This window comes from Eubalaena glacialis, chromosome 16, assembly GCF_028564815.1.
Source record: "Eubalaena glacialis isolate mEubGla1 chromosome 16, mEubGla1.1.hap2.+ XY, whole genome shotgun sequence".
Taxonomy (NCBI): Eukaryota; Metazoa; Chordata; class Mammalia; order Artiodactyla; family Balaenidae; genus Eubalaena; species Eubalaena glacialis.
In genome coordinates, this window is record NC_083731.1 from 15,534,713 (window position 1) to 15,553,151 (window position 18,439).

An 18,439-nucleotide genomic window follows, 5' to 3' on the forward strand; every position below is an offset into this window, starting at 1 on the left:
CTCAACCGGTGAGTAATCTGTGGAGATCGCTGTAGTTCAAGAATGAAAAGAAGGTCATCATTCCTAACTCCGACCACACGTGTAGCTAAGTAAAGCCTAATCCACGGTGGTGTCATTTGCCCCGGAACCTTTAAGACCCTACTTTCCCAGCTACCCCAGTCACTCCAATCCTCCGAGGTGTTGGCAGAGAAGAGCTGCGCCTGCGCAGTGGCGCTGCGCGGCCCGCACACCCGGAGGCCCCGCCCAGCCCTCAGTGGGCGGGGACAAGTCAGCCCGAGCTCCGGAAGCGGCCGCTGCCTGCCCCGTTAACGTGTCAGGGGAGGGAGACGCGTCGCAAAAAGTCGCGGTGGAACTTCCCTACGATCTACAAACCTGGCGTTTTACGGTTCCAGTCCCTGCTGAGCTGGGAGATGTCGGCTACGGGACGACCCGAGCCCTTGCGTCCTCCCGACGGCTTTGCGAAGCGGGTCCTGGTGACCGGGGGTGCTGGTTTCATGTAGGTAACGGCGCCGCTGGCAGAGTAGTGGCTCCCCAGAAACCCCAACCTTTCCCTGCGCCTCTGCTTGCCCTTGGCAACTTGGGATCAGCTTTGGGGATCTGATTGACAGGGGGAGGGTCTTAACGCACGACTAGGATCATCCCACCTTCTCTCCACTTCCCGGCCTGCGAAGACGTGCGTTGCTCCTTTGAAACGTCTTCTTTTAAGCGCCTCCCAAACGAAGCAAAAGTGCTGTGGTACTGTCCACCTTTCTACCTGGCCCGAGAGGTACCTGTCACTCTTCTGAGTGCATCCCCTTTGCAGTAAGCTTCTCACCAACTGCCCCAACCCGAGCCCAGGGCCCACGATACACAGGCCTTGGACGTATAGGCTCCATGAACCGGTTTTGGGATTATGATAAGGGTTTCATTTATTCAGCAGACTTAAAAAAATCCTCTGTCGGTGTTTTGACCTGTACTAGTCGTTTGAAGCTTCTTTCCCTCTCACACCCGTATTTAATCAGCAAGTCTTCTCTCACTCCTTCCAAAGAGACCACTTCTCACCCTCCTCCCCTGTTCTACCCTAGCCCCTGTTAATGTCTGCTTTTGCCTAGACTGCTACTGTAGCCTCCTGATTAGTCACACTGCTTCCACTCTTGTTCCCTTAAAGCCTGTTCTCACGCACAAGTCAGTGTTTATTAAGTAAATAAGTGCGTAATTTCACTCCAAAGATTCCTGTCGGACTTAGAATAAAATGCAAACTCTTTACCATGTCTAGAAGACTCTCAGGTGTCAGAGCTCAAACCGGATCTCCTGTCGTTCCACCTCTTGCTTTTCTGGGCCTCTTGCAGTTCCTGGAACCCAGGAGGCTAGTTTCCCCTATTTTGAGGCCTTTGCACTTGCTCCCCCTTTGCTTAGGCTGTTTGCATCACTCTACAGCCTGTTTGCTTAGGCTGTTTGCATCACTCTACACTCTGCAGCACTCAGATGCTTACGCAGAGGTCACCTCCTCCCGGCCTTAGCTGACCACCCTATCTAAAATAGCCCCTCTCCCAACTAACACACTTATCACTACCTGAAACTATATTGCATATTTGTGTTTACTTGCTTATTGCCTGCATCCCAACCCTAGGATGTAAACCGAGTGAGGGCAGAGACTGTGGTTCCCTCAACACCTGGAAGAATGCTTACCCCCCCCCCATTAGTATATTAGATCATCCCTTCCAATCTGACAGTGACTTGGAGGAGGGTACCAGGCAAGTTTCATTTAATGAAAAGGGGAGCATGGGCATAAAAGGGTGGTACAGTGCTGGTCCAGGAAAGGTACATCCTAGGAAGTTCTGTGAAAGGGCTGTCAAGTACAAACTTTGAATTCATAATTTGTTCCTAGGAGCCCAACGTTTTGGTGTATGTGATAAAAATCTGGTGGATCATCTCACTGAGAGATGCCTCTGGCTCCATTTCAGGGTCCTCTAAAACCCACTGTGCCACTAACTTCAGGATGGTTTCAGCAGTTCTTAGCCTTGGAAACCTAGGTTTACCACTTTACACCACCAAATTCTTTTTTTTTTTTTTTTTTAATTTAATTAATTTATTTATTTTTGGCTGTGTTGGTTCTTCGTTTCTGTGCGAGGGCTTTCTCTAGTTGTGGCGAGCGGGGGCCACTCCTCATCGCGGTGCGCGGGCCTCTCGTTGCGGAGCACAGCTCCAGACGCGCAGGCTCAGTAGTTGTGGCACACGGGCATAGTTGCTCCGCGGCATGTGGGATCTTCCCGGACCAGGGCTCGAACCAGTGTCCCCTGCATCGGCAGGCAGACTCTCAACCACTGTGCCACCAGGGAAGCCCTACACCACCAAATTCTTATACCAAGAAATAGCCATTGCAATAGGCTACTGTGAACATGGACAACTCCTATGCTCATAGCAGCTTAACTTTTACATAGTTACACCTGCAGTCTCTGAAAAGGCACATTGTCGTTTAAGTCCATCTTCAGTGAACACCACCCATTGTATTTATGATACTGCTTTACTCCCACGCTCAAAGTATGCATGGACAGCATCATTTGGTTAATTATTTTCTTATACCCAAGACCAGTAAATTCTCTCTTCACCATAGTGTAAAGGGAGTGTAAGACTTTGTGTATCAGTACTGTTGAGAAGATTAATGAAAAGTGTGGATGTGTGTATATTCAGCGTAGTTATATCATTTCTGTTATCTTGCAACAATTTGAAGGTATCTTTGAATAGTTTCCTAATACTCAACAACTTAGGATAACGTTTGAGAATTTAAGGAAAAGGTTAAATTTTCTGCTAACAAGATACACTTTTCTTTATAGTGCATCACATGTGATTGTCTCCTTAGTAGAAGATTATCCAAACTATATGATCATAAATCTAGACAAGGTAAGTTTTATAAAAATGAGCTCTGTGTTTAAAAAAAAAAAAGAGCCCTGTGTGCTGAAACTTATTTATATTTTTAAAAAAGTATTAGAATCCTGTCCTGCTGATATTTTAGTTTTTTATTTAGTCATTTTAGCAGCTTAGGAGCCTATATAGTCATGTGTTCGTACAGTTTTAAATCTTACATAAAGTCTTGAAACTTTTAAATTTGTTATGATAGCCCATAACGTAAAGGTTTTAAGTGCAGTATTTTTACTAAAAGAAAATCGTCACTCTGAATTCAGTATTTAGTGTAATCTTGTGATTATTAACCTTTTTTGGCATTGAGATACTCTGATTATTTTATTATATGATTTTATAACTGCCACCTCCTGAAAATTATATATTTATTTTAAAAACTAAAGTGCACGTAAATTAATTTAGTTTTGAGAATTTTTCTGTAATAATTGGAAGTTCCCTGGACATTCTGAAAGCCATGATTGGTAATCACTGTGTTGTTGACTCTAAACACAAGATACAATTAGTTACCTTAATTTTATAAAACATAATAGTAAAAAATATAGAGAGAGAGACAAAAAATAATCTGTAAGTCTTAATAATTTTTGCCTGCCATAATATCATAGACAGTAATTTTTTCCATCTGTATACACTGATTTACCAACAGTTAACTCAGGAAAAGGCATAATGAGTTACAATATGTGTAACACAGGTGTAATTGTATGCAATCACTAATTCCTTTTCAGTAAGGAATGGTGAACTCTTACAGCCCCCAGTGGCTGAAGGCAAATCTGGGCAGGAAAATTTTTTAAAGGAGGGGCTTATAAAAATTAATTTTTTTGTATTTTGAAAAGGTAACAAAATTACATATTTTTGTTTGTTTTTTACTTTTAAGATATCAGAAACTTCTAAACACACTGAGAGCAAACACTTTAAGAAAGACATGCTTTTGTGTTATGATCAGAAATCTATAGTATTTTAAATAAGTTGATATTTTATAAGAAAAGCTATTATCAATTTTTGTGTTGTTTTTCCCCCATCCTTACTTATTTTAAGCTGGATTACTGTGCAAGCCTGAAGAATCTTGAAACCATTTCTAATAAACAAAATTACAAATTTATACAGGTATGGAAGTATTCTTATAATTATATAATTATTTTATACTGTGCCTCTTTAGTCATTTAGACATTATATCTTTCTACTTTGTAAACTTGTGTAATATGGGCTTGGAAGCATGCTTATTAAAGACCTTTTTAATTTCCAGAAGTACCATGTGCTATAGAGAATATTACTTGTAGATTGATACTGCATATAAAGCTACATGTTATTTTTGGTGCCTTGGCAGATCTATGAGTAGCTGACTGAAATTCCATGGTATGTGCTTTTTAGGTCCTCACTAGCCTTCTTCAGAAGGCCTTGATGGTATTTATAAGAGATGGTATAAAGTAGGGTATTAGTCAGGCCAGTCAGTAGTCAAAAACCCCACCATACAAGCCCATGGTAGTCCAAAATATAAGCCAGGCAGCCAGGTCACTAATTCAGAAAGGGAAATTTTAATGTCAAATGAAACTACCTTATGATTTATGTTTTTTAAAGTGATTCTATAAACTCTCTTTTTAACCACAAATCTTAGAGAATATACTAAGCAAACATTTCATAATTTTTTTCTTCTATCTGAAAGTGTCTCCTTTAGTCACTGAAGAATTGTTGAGAATACGTATTTTTAGAACTAAATGTACATATAACATTAAAAATACTCCTAAGTTTACTTAGTTGTGGTGAAATCCATCATTCCAGTTGTTATACTTACTTTGAATATATTTCAATAGTGGTTATCCCAAACTTTTAAAAGTATGTTTAAATTTTTTCCTGCTAACATAGTTACCTTAGGTTGGCAAGAATGTTAAGAAAAAAGGCTAGCACAGTCCACAGAAGTAGTTGGTGCTCAAAAAAATACTGTTTTAGACACTTATTTGCAAAAACATATTTTGAATTGAATATCTTGTATCCTAGGATGCTGAAGAAATACCTCATTACTGTATTTGACCCCTCAGTTGAATTTTCCAGATATTCTCTTTTGTACCTGGGTTGGGGGGGATTAATCTTTTTTCTTATCATTTTTTTGTTCATGAAGTAAAATGGTTTTTATGGTTGGGAGTGCTCAGTGAAACTTAGTTTTTTCATGTTTGTTTTTTTATATAGGGTGACATATGTGATTCTCACTTCGTGAAACTACTTTTTGAAACAGAGAAAATAGACATAGTACTACATTTTGCCGCACAAACACATGTAGGTAAGCGTTGTTTTATGTTACGGTTATGATGGGAAAATGTTTTTTTTCCAGTGGCTAACTAGCCAAAATGAAGGTCCAATAATGGGGTTGAACAAGTAGGTACTTAATGTATGCGAAAGAACATATACCATGTTTTACCAGAAAAGCCCGTAGTCACTCTGTCCTCTAGATACTTGGCGCTATTCAGATCCCTTGTGTTAGTGTAGGGTAAAATGTAACCTTGACTGTTATCTTAAAACTGAGTTTAGCCAAATCCAGAATAGTGATTACTTCTGGGGAAATGGGCCTTCAGCTGTATTTTTATGTTGTTTTTCTTAAGGTGGGTGGTAGATACACAGCTGAACATTATATTATTATCTGTACTGTTTTGTCCTAAGATGTCTTCTAATAATTTGTCTAACATTTTATATTGTGAAATGTAATATATATTCAGAAGAATTTAGAAGTAAGATTAAATGAATAATGATAATGTGAATACTCATGTAGCCATCACCTAAACAAAAGAATGTTGCTGAACCCTCTTTAGTAGTAGTATTACTACTGCCTTATTACCTGATTTTTAAGTTATAATTTCCCTTGGTGTTCTCTGCAGTTTTACTGTCTCTGTATTTATCTCTAAACAGTGTAGGTTAGTTTTGCCTCTTTTTAGATTTTATAAAAATGCGTATATAAAATAACATGTAGGGTTTTTGGTCTTGCTTTTTCATCCTTGTAGATTCGTCCATGCAGTTGGGTGTACATATAATTTGTTCCTTGTCAGTGACATACAATATTGCATTCTAAGTATATACCACAATTCCTGTGTCTGTTTTACTCTTGATGGGCATTTGGATTGTTTGCACGTTGGAGCAATTTTGAACAATACTACCATGAGCATTCTTACACATGCATCTTGGTACACATAAATACACATTTCTCTCAGTATATAACTGGAATTGTAAGATCTGCGCACTTCAACATGGAGATAATTTCCAACTATATTCCAAAGCAGTTATACCAGTTTCTTCTCCTGCAGGAGTATATGAGACCTTCTGTTATTCTAGATCTCACCAAAGCTTAGTTTTGTCAGTCTTTTCCATTTTTGTCAATCTGAGTAGTGTGTAGAGTGGCATCTGACTGTGGTTTTAATTTCTATTTCCCTGATAACTGATGAAGCTGTGTACTTTTTATATGTTTATTAATAATTTCAGTTTCTTCTTTTGTGAAATGCTGTTGAAATCTTTTGTCCATTTTAAAATTTTTAAATCAATTCTCATTGATTTGTTGGAATATATATATATGTGTGTGTATATATATGTGTGTGTGTGTTTGTATATATATATATATATATATATATACACACACACACACTGGATACTAGTCCTTTGTTATGTGTATTATATATATCTTCTCCCACTCTGTGGCTTATTTTTTCATCTTTTTGCTAGTGTGTTTTGATGAATAGATGTTCTTATATAAATTCTTAATGAATTTATATATCTTTTATGGTATGGTTAATGCGTTTTGGGTCTTAAGAAATTCTCTTTTACCCCAAGGTCATGAAGATATTCTTCTGTGTTATCTTGAAAAGCTTTATAGTTTTGCCTTTCACATTTAGATTTGTAATCCATCTGAAACTCATTTTTATATGCAGTATGAGATAAGAATCCAATTTCATTTTTTTCTATTTGAATACCAATTGGACCTCTACCACTTATGGGAAAGTTCACCAGTTTCCACTGCGCTGTCATGTATCAAGTATCTATATGAGTATCTGTTTCTCAACTCCCCATTTGTCTGTCTGTGCCTGTGCTGATTACACAGTATATTGACTAATGTAGTGTTTTCATATCTGGTAGAACAAATCCTTCTACTTTGTTAATGATAAAGTGGTTTCCCTTCCAACAATTTATGAGATGCTTACCAGTACTTCCTGTTGTCAGTCTTTGGTGGTTTTATTATATTTTTCCCTGATTATTAATGATGTTAAAAACCTTTGCATTTGTTTACTGGATTATCCTCCTCCCTTTCCTATTTGTATATCTCTTTAGAAAGTTTCTGTGTAAGTCTGTTTACCATTTTCAAGTGGGTTGTCAGTTTTTTCCTTACAGATTTTTATAAGTCCTTTATATATTCTGAATTCAAACCTTTTGCCACTACCTTTTTTCCAATCTGTGATTTGCCTTTTCACTTCCTTTCTATTTTATTTTATCTCATCTCATCTCACCTCACCTCAACTCACCTCACCTGACCTCACCTCACCTCAGCTGCGTTGTGCGATCTGAGTTCCCCAACCAAGGACTGAACCCAGGCCCTTGGCAGTGAGAGTGCTAAGTCCTAACCACCAGACTGCCAGGAATTTCCCTGCCTTTTCACTTTCTTAATGATATCTTTGGATCATTTGAAATTCTTCATTTCAGTGTAGTCCAGTTTATCAACCTTTTCCTTTATGGTTAGTGCTCTTTGTGTTCTGTGTAAGAACTCTTTTCCTACCTCCAAGGTCATGGAGATATTCTCTTATATTCTTTTCATAAAAGTTATTGTTTTGCCTTCTACATTCAGATTTTTTCCCCATATGAATATCAGCTTGACCCAGCACCATTTATTGAAAGACTCAACCTTTCCCCATTGCCACCTTTGTTGGAGATCAAGTACCCATATATGTATGCATGGTTCCGTTTCTGGGCTCCTGTTCTGTTCCATTGGTCTTTGTCTATCCTTATGCCATTACCACACTGTAATTACTGTAACTTCATAATAATTCTTGATACCAGCAAAGCAAACCCTCCTACCTTTTAGTTGTTCCAAAATTTTTTAAAATGTAAGAACATTTAAAATTTTAGATGTATCATTTCTTTTTTGAATTAAAAAAAAAGTGTTTCCTGCAAATATAGCACTGATAGTTTTCTAGGTTCTAAGAATTCCCATGTACTATGTAATTTGGGCTTAAATCATAAATAGCAATGCACCTTATGTTATTTTTAGCACCATTACAGTTGTGGTGAATGAAGAAAAGTGAATAGAGCTTTCCTTAAGCCTGAGTCTACTGTTTAGCATTTGCTTTGTCCCTTGAATGGAATTGTTCTAGCTTTTTCTTCTTTTTTTTAGATCTTTCGTTTGTCCGTGCCTTTGAGTTTACGTATGTTAATGTTTATGGCACTCACGTTTTGGTAAGTGCTGCTCATGAAGCCAGAGTGGAGAAATTTATTTATGTCAGCACAGATGAGGTCTATGGAGGCAGTCTTGATAAGGTGAGCTTAGAAAATGACTGTTTTGGACTTCCCTGGTGGCGCAGTGGTTAGGAGTCCGCCTGCCAATGCAGGGGACACGGGTTCGAGCCTTGGTCCGGCAAGACCCCACATGCCGCGGAGCAGCTAAGCCCGTGCACCACAACTACTGAGCCCAGGCACCACAACTACTTTTTTTTTAAAATAATTTTTAATATTTATTTATTTTTGGCTGCATTGGGTCTTCGTTGCTGCACACGGGCTTTCTCTAGTTGTGGCGAGCAGGGGCTACTCTTCGTTGCAGTGCGCGGGCTTCTCATTGCAGTGGCTTCTGTTGTTGCAGAGCATGGGCTCTAGGCAGGTGGGCTTCAGTAGTTGCGGCACGTGGGCTCAGTAGCTGTGGCTCACGGGCTCTAGAGCGCAGGCTCAGTAACTGCGGAGCACGGACTTAGTTGCTCCACAGCATGTGGGATCTTCCCAGACCAGGGCTCGAACCCATGTCCCCTGCATTGGCAGGAGGATTCTTAACCACTGAGCCACTAGGGAAGCCCTGCGCTACAACTACTGAAGCCCGCGCACCTAGAGCCCTTGCTCCGCAACAAGACAAGCCACCACAACGAGAAGCCTGCGCACCGCAACGAAGAGTAGCGCCCGCTCACCGCAACTAGAGAAAGCCCGCGCGCAGCAACAAAGACCCAACGCAACCAAAAATAAATTAATTAAATAAATAAATAAAACAGATGTTATAAAAAGAAAATGACTGTTTCACCTACTTACCCTGTACCACCATACAAACCTGTCTTATGAAAACCTACTCTGGACTTTTTTCATCTTCTGATTATACACACTTATGGGATTCCCAAGAATATTATTGTGTCTTCTGTTCAAATCAAATAATACCACCCCAAATGGGGAACCACAGCCTAGTCTGGTACAGATTTATATATGTAATTTGACCGACATTTTGCAAGCGAGCAGCAGCTTTTCCCTGATCACCCAGTCTTACATCATGAATGTCATTCCCATGGGCCAAAGCATGTGTAAGTTACGCTGCAGCATAAGGCCTGTCTCCCTTCTCTTCCGCTCAGCAAAGCATATTGTACTGTCAAGGAGTGAGTGTGAAATTGTTGTAGAAACTGGAATCTGTTCTCCTTTGTTAATCATTTGTAAACATTATACTTTTTATGCAAAGAAAGACTCCATTCTCCAGTCTGTATTTTTCATAGTCAGTGTTTACAATGACCTCATTTTGTTTTGTTTTATTTTTTAAATGCATTTATTTACCAAAACACGTGCATAGTGGGAAAAAAACCAAGTAGTTTGAAAAGACTTATAATGAGAAAAAGCAGACCCTGACCACTTCTCCTCAGTGCCCAATCCCACTTCTGAGGAACAACCATTTGCAAACTCTCTTTGCAATTTTTATCAGGTAAGCTTCTTCCTTGTACTCCTGTCAGCCTACATCAGATCTGACACAGTAGCCAGAATGCTTTTTAAAATATAAGTCAGATCATGATATTACTCTCATCAAAACCCATCAGTGTTTTGACAGTGGCCTTCAAGGTTCCACATGCTCTGGCCTCTAGCTTTCAGACCTCATCTCACATTTCTCTTCCCTCACACTAGCCTCCTTGTAGTTCCATTGGACACAGTCTGTCTCAGGGCCTTTGCACTTGCTGTTCTGTCTGCCTGCCTTACAGGGTTGTTGTGAACTTTAAAGAAGTTACTACATGTAAAGTGCTTAGAAAAATGCCAGGCACATAGTTGGGTTTCAATAAATTTTTTTTTTTTTTTGGCTGCATTGGGTCTTTGTTGCTCTGCGGGCTTTCTCTAGTTGCGGCGAGTGGGGGCTACTCTTCCTTGCGGTACGTGGGCTTCTCACTGCGATGGCTTCTCTTGTTGCGGAGCATGGGCTCTAGGTGCGCGGGCCTCAGTAGTTGCGGCGTGTGGGCTCAGTAGTTGTGGCTCGTGGGATCTAGAGCGCAGGCTCAGTAGTCATGGCGCACTGGCTTAGTTGTTCCACGACATGTGGGATCTTCCTGGACCAGGGATCGAACCCGTGTCCCCTGCATTGGCAGGATTCTTAACCGCTGCACCACCAGGGACGTCCTCGATAAATGTTTTTTAAATGTACTGATTTACATTTCAAGTTTGTAATATGTTCTCCGATTTTTCTACTTAGAAAGTATACATAATACTTACTTTTTAATATGTCTTTTTAAAATTAGGAATTTGATGAATCTTCTCCCAAACAACCTACAAATCCTTATGCATCATCTAAAGCAGCTGCTGAGTGTTTTGTACAGTCTTACTGGGAACGATACAGGGTAAGAACTGATTTCAGAAACTCTAGAATCATTTTTCTTTGGACTTAGGTGTTAAAACTCCAAGTTAGCATTAGCAACATTTCATTTTTAGGATGGCAGACATAGATTAAGAAAAGTTATATATTAAGGAATTTTAAAAACTGATTTCCTATATTGTGTGGACAAAGCAGGGACCTACTTCTTATCCAGTTCATCATTTAAAGGAATAATTTATGTATATATTTTTTTCTACTTCATTAATAGGTAGGGTGTTACAGCTAGAGTGAAAAGCCCTGCTGGAATGTCCTGATTCCCAGGAGTCCTCTGAGTGAAGGAAGACAGAGGGAGGGCAGGTTCCCTTACCTGCCGCTGCTCCTCTCGGCCCCTCGTGAAAGGGAGAGAGATTTACCCCAGTGGCTGTGTCAGTGTCCATGCGGGAGCCTTGCCCACTATGAATCATCAGCTGGAACCCCTGCACTTGGCTTCCCACTGATCTTCCAGAGTTATTAGGGACTGGGTCAGAAAGGCGAACCAAGGAATTGCTTCAGCTTCTCTAGCCTTTTGTGTTCCAGTAGCATTGGTCTTTTCCCTCCACAGACGCTCTTTTTATTTGTAAGGGTTGGTCCAACAGAGAAAGCCAGCTTGAAGTGTAACATCTCAGGTGGTCTCTGAAATAATCAGGTAGAAATGTCCTTAATTTCCTGCTATCAGACCTACAAACCTGCCTCCATCTGTATTCATCCTTCCCTTGTCCCAGTGAAGAGACTATTCCTCTTCTTCCTTTTGGAACCTCTGCCTTTATCTGAATCCCGTCCTCTCCTGTCTTTTCAGGAACCTTACATTAGAAAAAAAATCCCTTTGCTTCTGTCCTTAAGGTGTGTGGAATTATTCAGTCAAAAGTGCCCGTATGTTAAAACTGCTTATCTTTAGATAATCATTATTATTGGACCTTTCCATTACCTTAAGGTCAAACTCTCTTTAAGTTTCCAGTTGTCATCACACGAAGCAGTAATGTTTATGGACCACATCAATATCCAGAAAAGGTACATTTTACTTTTGAATTCCTGATGTGTTTTAGTGATTGTAACTTCTCATTATTTAAAATAATCTCTCTTCAGTTATTTGTCCAAAATAATTTATGTTGCAATTAACTGTAATTATAAATGCTTTATAGGCCACATACAAATCTCATCATGTTTAGAGTTTGAAAACTTGAGTTTAAGTCTCAACTTGATACTCACCAGCTGGGATGACCTTAGGTCCTTTGAGCATTGTCTTTAAATTCACGGGTAATGATGATACTTAGGAAGGATTTTGAAGAGTCCAGTGAGATGATGTATGTGAAAATGCCTTGTACTTTGCAGGATTCTAAAACACTATAGAGTACTCCCATCACTACTGTCACACCAGTGAAGACTCCTTCCTAGTATGCAGTCAGACCATATGTCAGGCTGTACAGAAACGTAGACGCTAGTTAGAGAGTGATGCAGGAAGCTTGTACATAAACTTGTCTTAAAGGCAGCCGATTAGCTGTTCCCCAACTCCTCTGTATTGTTGCAGGCCTGAATGTCGTCCAGAAAGTAGTTTAACAAATAAAGAAATGTAGTTAAAAGGCTGAAAATGTGGGAGGTTGATTCTGTATCATTAAGCCCAATGTTAAGTAACTACTAGTCTCATTGCCTAAATTTATTTATTAAAATTTTTATTGGAGTATAGTTGATTTACAATGTTGTGTTCGTTTCAGGTGTACAGAGTGAATCAGTTATACATATATCTCACTGCCTAAATTTAGAGCTGGGTTTTCTCACTTCTTAGCCGCTGGTTGCCTTGATCTGTCTGCCCAGAGGAAAGGGCCATATCATGATCTGCTGATATTAATATATATTTGGCTTAATTTTTTAACAGACTTATTATAAATTTAATAATTTCTTATCTTACCATGTTTAACAAATTTTCTTTGAATCCAGTGGCACTGGAATTACTTTTTATTAATTTCACAAGCACTTATTGAATAGGTACTGTATGTAAAGTAAAAAGTATGATATGATTCCTGCTCGTATAAAATCAACACAAAAGTGAGCTTGCAGTGAGAGCAAACTGTTCAGGAAGATTTTTTCTGAACTTTTCACTATATCATTTTATCTTCATTTTTATCTAGCAGATAACTGGTATTTGTGAAATAGGAAACGATCTTACAGTTCTTTTACTTACCAAAATTATACTAAGTGTTTCTTGAACTCCTGATAAGAATTAGAATTTGCCCATAAGTGTATTTCTTAACAATAATAATCTTTTAATCTTATGATGAATTCAGGTTTATATTAATGAATGAATTTCCAAAGTCTGAAATGATAATTTAAATATTCTTTTAGGTTATTCCAAAATTTATATCTTTACTTCAACACAACAGGAAATGGTATGTTATTTACCTTTGTACCCATGTTTTTCTGGTATGCTAGAGTATTTAGTGTCTGTCTTTCTTGAAAATCATAAAGTGTTAGAGTTGGAGGCCTTAGGATTTAATGTCCCAACAAATTTAAGAATTCCTTCTACAGTCAGTGTAATAGTTTTAAAAATAATTATAATATATAATTCATCTTTATAATTTGATTACTAAGATAATTTTAATTCTTAAATAATCCATCCTAAAACTTTGAGTTATAGCATTAAAATTTGTCATCCATCGTTATATAATTTTACTTTTTCAAAAGATTTAACTGAACTGTAGATAGTCTTCGAAGTGAACTTAAGGTATAAAATTGATGAATAAATATTTCTGCAGGGGTCACTTACATGTTTGCCACTTTCCTACTGAGCACCCACAGGGGGTTTGGAGGTCAGTTAAGAATTATGGATAAAATCTGGAAGTCATGAGAATTTGTATTTTCAGTAAGAGATGTCTAGGATCTTCATGGGAATTGCCTTCTCTGGAATTGTAGAGCTTACTTTTTTTTTACACTTTATGATTCCCTTTCATTTCATCTTTTTAGCTGCATTCATGGATCAGGGCTTCAAACAAGAAACTTCCTTTATGCTACTGATGTAGTAGAAGCATTTCTCACTGTCCTCAAAAAGGGAAAACCAGGTGAAATTTATAACATTGGAACCAATTTTGAAATGTCAGTTCTCCAGCTTGCCAAAGAACTAATACAACTGGTATGTATATATTATAAAAGGGTAGTATTTTCAAAATTGTCACTAAATTAGTGACAGTAATCACTAATTTTGTCAAAATCAACAATTTACAGTTTACTCATTTGAAAAGTGAACCGGTGAAAAAAGGAACTTCATAATTCCATATGTATGCTGAGATGTGTCATTATTTGAAACTGCATCACTCATTTAGTCACAGCTTTTCAGGAAAAAAATTCCACAGCATTAAATGTACATACCCATTATAAGACATACTCAATTTCAGAAAATCGAATGTTAAATTGTGTGTCCTAGAATCAAGGAACATTGATATATAGATAATAGTTATGAGTGTTTTTATGTACTAGTGAGCATCAATTATAAATCTCAGGATTCAGTAAAAAGAGCGACTGAACGAATGGAAAAAACTTGTTTTCCTTTACACTACTCACAGAACACTCTGTCCTCCAAACGTGTGAGTTTTCCACGCCCAGCAATTCTCAGACGCCAGCTCGGTGTCCTACAATTTAACTCAATTCTGACATTACCTGTCTGGTGATGGTGTCAGATCCCACAGGTTAAGGGCTCAGTCTCACAAGACTGCCCTCACTTCACATGTCAACCCCGAGACCTGGCTGTCACCTGTGCTTTTGATCGACGAGGTATAAGTCTGAGGGGCTCACAGAACTCAGGAAAACAGTTTACCCACTAGATTACCGGTTTATTACAAAGGATGGAGGAGATGCATAGGGCAAGATATGAGGGAAAGGGCGTGGAGCTTCCTGCCCTCTCCGGGTGTGCCACCTTCCCAGCACCTCCATGTGTTCAGCAGCCTGGAAGCTCTCCTCTTGGGTTTTTATGGAGGCTTCATGAAGTAGGCATGATTGATTGAATCATGGCCACTGACGATTAGTTCCACTTCTGGTCCCCTTCCCCTCCCTGGAGGCGGGGGCAGGGAGGCTGAGTTCCATCTCTTCAATCACATGGTTGGTTCCCTTGGCAAGCAGTCTTCATCCTTAGGTGCTTTCCAAAAATCACGTGTTAACCTGAACTCTGGTGTGGTTGAAAGGAACTTATGACACCTTTATCTCTCATCACCAGGAAATTCCAAAGGTTTTAGGAACTCTGTGCCAGGAGCAGGGATGAACACCAAACATATATTTCTTATTTTAAATTGCAATATCACACTGAGTAATAACCAAAAGCCAAAAAAATTCATTTTCTCCTATAGTTTATATAATGTGTATTCTCTCTGAGCTTCAGATGGAATTCAGGTTATAAAGTATGGAAAGTGTTAATAAAATGCTATTCGTCTTAGCTGTCTTCCCCACTTGGAGGAGGTTGTTTTTCTTGTCTTTTGAATCAGTTGTTGAATACCATTTTATTCTCTGGTCTCACTTTATAATTTGACTCGAAAGTCTTCTCCATTTTGACAGATCAAAGAGACCAATTCAGAGTCTGAAATGGAAAACTGGGTTGATTATGTTAATGATAGGTGAGTAACAAGTTAAAACATTGGGGAAAGGTTGTGAAATCTTAGGTACTTATAAGATTATAAAATGTATGGACTTACCCAGAAAAGTTTATCTTTTTTGAGTTTTCTGCTAAAATGTTTTTTCCTTATTATAAATGTCATAACAATAAACTGTAGCATTATTATTAGCTGTGTGACTTAAAGAAAGTTATTGACCCTTTCCAAGTCTGCGATTTCCTTGAGTGTGAAATAGGGATAATAATATCTTGCTTATAGAAGTATTTTAAAATTTAATTTATAATGTATATAAACTACCAGACCCAGGGCATGGAATATGAGTCCTAACAAGTTTATGTGTATTTATTCATACATTCATCAAACATTTAGGTATGAGACATTGCATTCATACCTAGATTGTGGTTGAAATGAGAAAAGGATAAGCCACAGAGAGGGTTAGGCTTCTGGATTATAGATGATTTTTAACGTATACTTTATTTTACAAATATATAAGTGTGTCATCAGGGAGAATTTTTTGAGAGAAAATTTGAATTATGGACACACATTATTTCTCTTAGTATTTAAATTTGTAAATAGGGAATTTCCTGGTGGTCCAGTGGTTAGGACTCCACGCTTTCACTGCCGAGGGCCTGAGTTCAATCCCTAGTCTGGGAACGAAGATCCCGCAAGCCGTGCAGCAGGGCCAAAAATAAATAAATAAATACATTTGTAAATATATATCCACAGTATCATTTTAAATCTGTTTTGTTTTCCAAGACCTACCAATGACATGAGATACCCAATGAAATCAGAAAAAATACATGGCTTAGGATGGAGACCTAAAGTGCCTTGGAAAGAAGGAATAAAGAAAACAAGTATGTTATGAATTGATCATTTGGGGGGAGGGGGAGAATCAGAAAAATTTTAAGGCACAGTAATTTATTTTAGGACACTACAAACAGTGTTGTGGTGAATCACTTTCGCTTTTCAAATATTTACATTTAATGTATTTCTAACATTAGTAATTAAGTATTCTGAATTTCATAGACTAACTTCTGATTAGGCTTCCTTTGTCTTACTAGCATTTATCAGATACCTATTTCATTGATTCTCAGATACACATTTTTTCACATCCTTGAGAGGTATGTGTTTTACAATCACTAGTGTCTTATAATTATTATTTCAACTTTTTTTCTTTCTTACTAATATGTGAAGTAATGGTCCATCTTAAGATCAGGCATCTGAGATTTGGTGAAATAGAGACAGTTGCCGTCTTTGAGCGTCTTGAGTCTTTTTATACTGAAACAAACAGATAGGAAGCAAATTTAGTATGTGCAGAAATAGCCATTAAAATAAGTGTATATATAGTTTGTGCATATATGTTAAATTCTGTTTAGAAATGTACTAAACAGAATTTATTTAGAGAGAAAGATAAGAGAAAAGATACCCAAGTGTAGGAAAAAGTCTCGGTTCAGAGCTTGACATACAAAATATTTGTGTTGAATTTTAAAAAGCAAATTCAGGGACTTCCCTGGTGGTCTAGTGGTTAGGACTCCTTGCTTTCACTGCTGTGGGCCCCGGTCAGGAAACTAAGATTTTGTAAGCTGCGCACACAGCACAGCCAAAAAAAAAAAAAAAAAGCAAATTCAAAGATAATTTATTATTTTTCAACTAAAAAAACTTTATTAATAGGATAGCAACATAAAATAATTTTACATATTAACAAAAGGAAGTTGACATCATCTCACTGTGCCTATCATGCAGTATTGTGATGTTTACATGAACAAAATACTACACTTTTTTTCCTATGACTTTAAAACCAGTACAAGTGACTTATCTCCCTTTCCCCCTGAATTCCCTAAAATTAGAATGTTTTAATACTTGTACCAGCAAATTCAGTATTGAAGGACTTTTGAAGTTAAAAAGAAAAAGAATTGTTGATTTTTAAATCTACGTTTTCAGGTGATGAAATATCTTCTGATTAACATCATTGGTTAGTTCAAAATCAAATTGTTTTCGTCATTAGGCAATCCTTGCCTACACATTAGCTGATGGGCAAGGCTTTTCTTACTTAGCAGGAACTCAGTAAGTATTGGTTACCTGATGTTTAGTTTTTTATTTTTTATTTTTGTCTTTTTGTTTTATCAGTTGAGTGGTACAGAGAGAATTTTCACAACTGGAAGAATGCAGAAAAGGCATTAGAACCCTTTCCAGTACAACCACCGTTTGTATAGTCGGGACAGTTTTCAGAGAAAGAAGAAACTTATCCTACCTCAACAAGTGATATGAAATCAAGCGACCAAATGAAGTGTCCTCTTTTCATTTGGAATTAGATTATGACTTTTTGTATAAAATTCAAATGTAAAATGCCTCAGTCTTTAGAAGAGGTTCAGTATTAGCATAGGATTTAAATATCAAAATTCTCTCAGAAACCTTTTCTCCTAAAAATTAGGGACCAGTAAGCATAGAAAGACTCTTCTGTAGGTGTGGGCCAGGAAGGAGGAATCTCCTGGTTCTGAGAACAAGGACAGGTAATAGCTCTGGGCAGATGACAGCCTTCGCTGGCATTGAACTCAGCTTCCCATCCTTTCCCACTGCCTAGACAGTCTCTGAAGTTTTTTAGGCAGTATAGGATGAGCCTTTTGCCCTAATTTATCTTTTTAAGGTCTGATGTGCTACAATTGCTTTAAAAATGGAACAAATGGAAGCATATCTAGCACTTTTTAACTTTATTTGATAATTTTGTACAATTAAGTTAAATATTTTTTAAAAGAAGGATGTAGTTTTTATATTTTCAAAATTGGTCATTGAACTATGTAAGTAATCTTGTATCAGAGAAATTTTATCATGTATTTACTGTTTAAAATGATTTTATTTATAAAATTATCAATACTTTAATGTATTAATGTATAATGTGGCTTTTTTAAAAGTAATGTATGTTTTTGTTTTGCTGTAAAAAATTTTTTTAAATACTTGATTATCATGTATTTTTAGTTCCTCTCGTCCCTAAAGACTTTAAGATGATTTGAAAAGGTAACTGATTGGATATTACATACAGAAAAGGAAAAGGCTCAAAGACTGTGCCCAGCTTTCTGGCCTCAGTGTGTGACTGGTGCCTTGTTTTCTCTGTGAAGTAGGAAGCAAGGTTATTAACTCA

At 37.7% G+C, this 18,439-nt stretch overlaps 1 protein-coding gene across 1 annotated transcript; it reads left to right on the forward strand.

Moving 5' to 3' along the window:
- Nucleotides 1-328: 328 nt before the first annotated feature.
- TGDS (TDP-glucose 4,6-dehydratase) lies at nt 329-18,101 on the forward strand. Its single transcript, XM_061170945.1, has 12 exons — nt 329-496; nt 2,814-2,880; nt 3,931-3,999; nt 5,077-5,167; nt 8,255-8,397; nt 10,602-10,700; nt 11,663-11,722; nt 13,052-13,095; nt 13,670-13,835; nt 15,248-15,306; nt 16,060-16,157; nt 17,431-18,101. Exons 1-12 carry the CDS (start codon nt 411-413, stop codon nt 17,514-17,516), a joined length of 1,068 nt encoding a protein of 355 aa, XP_061026928.1. The 5' UTR covers nt 329-410; the 3' UTR covers nt 17,517-18,101.
- Nucleotides 18,102-18,439: the final 338 nt, after the last annotated feature.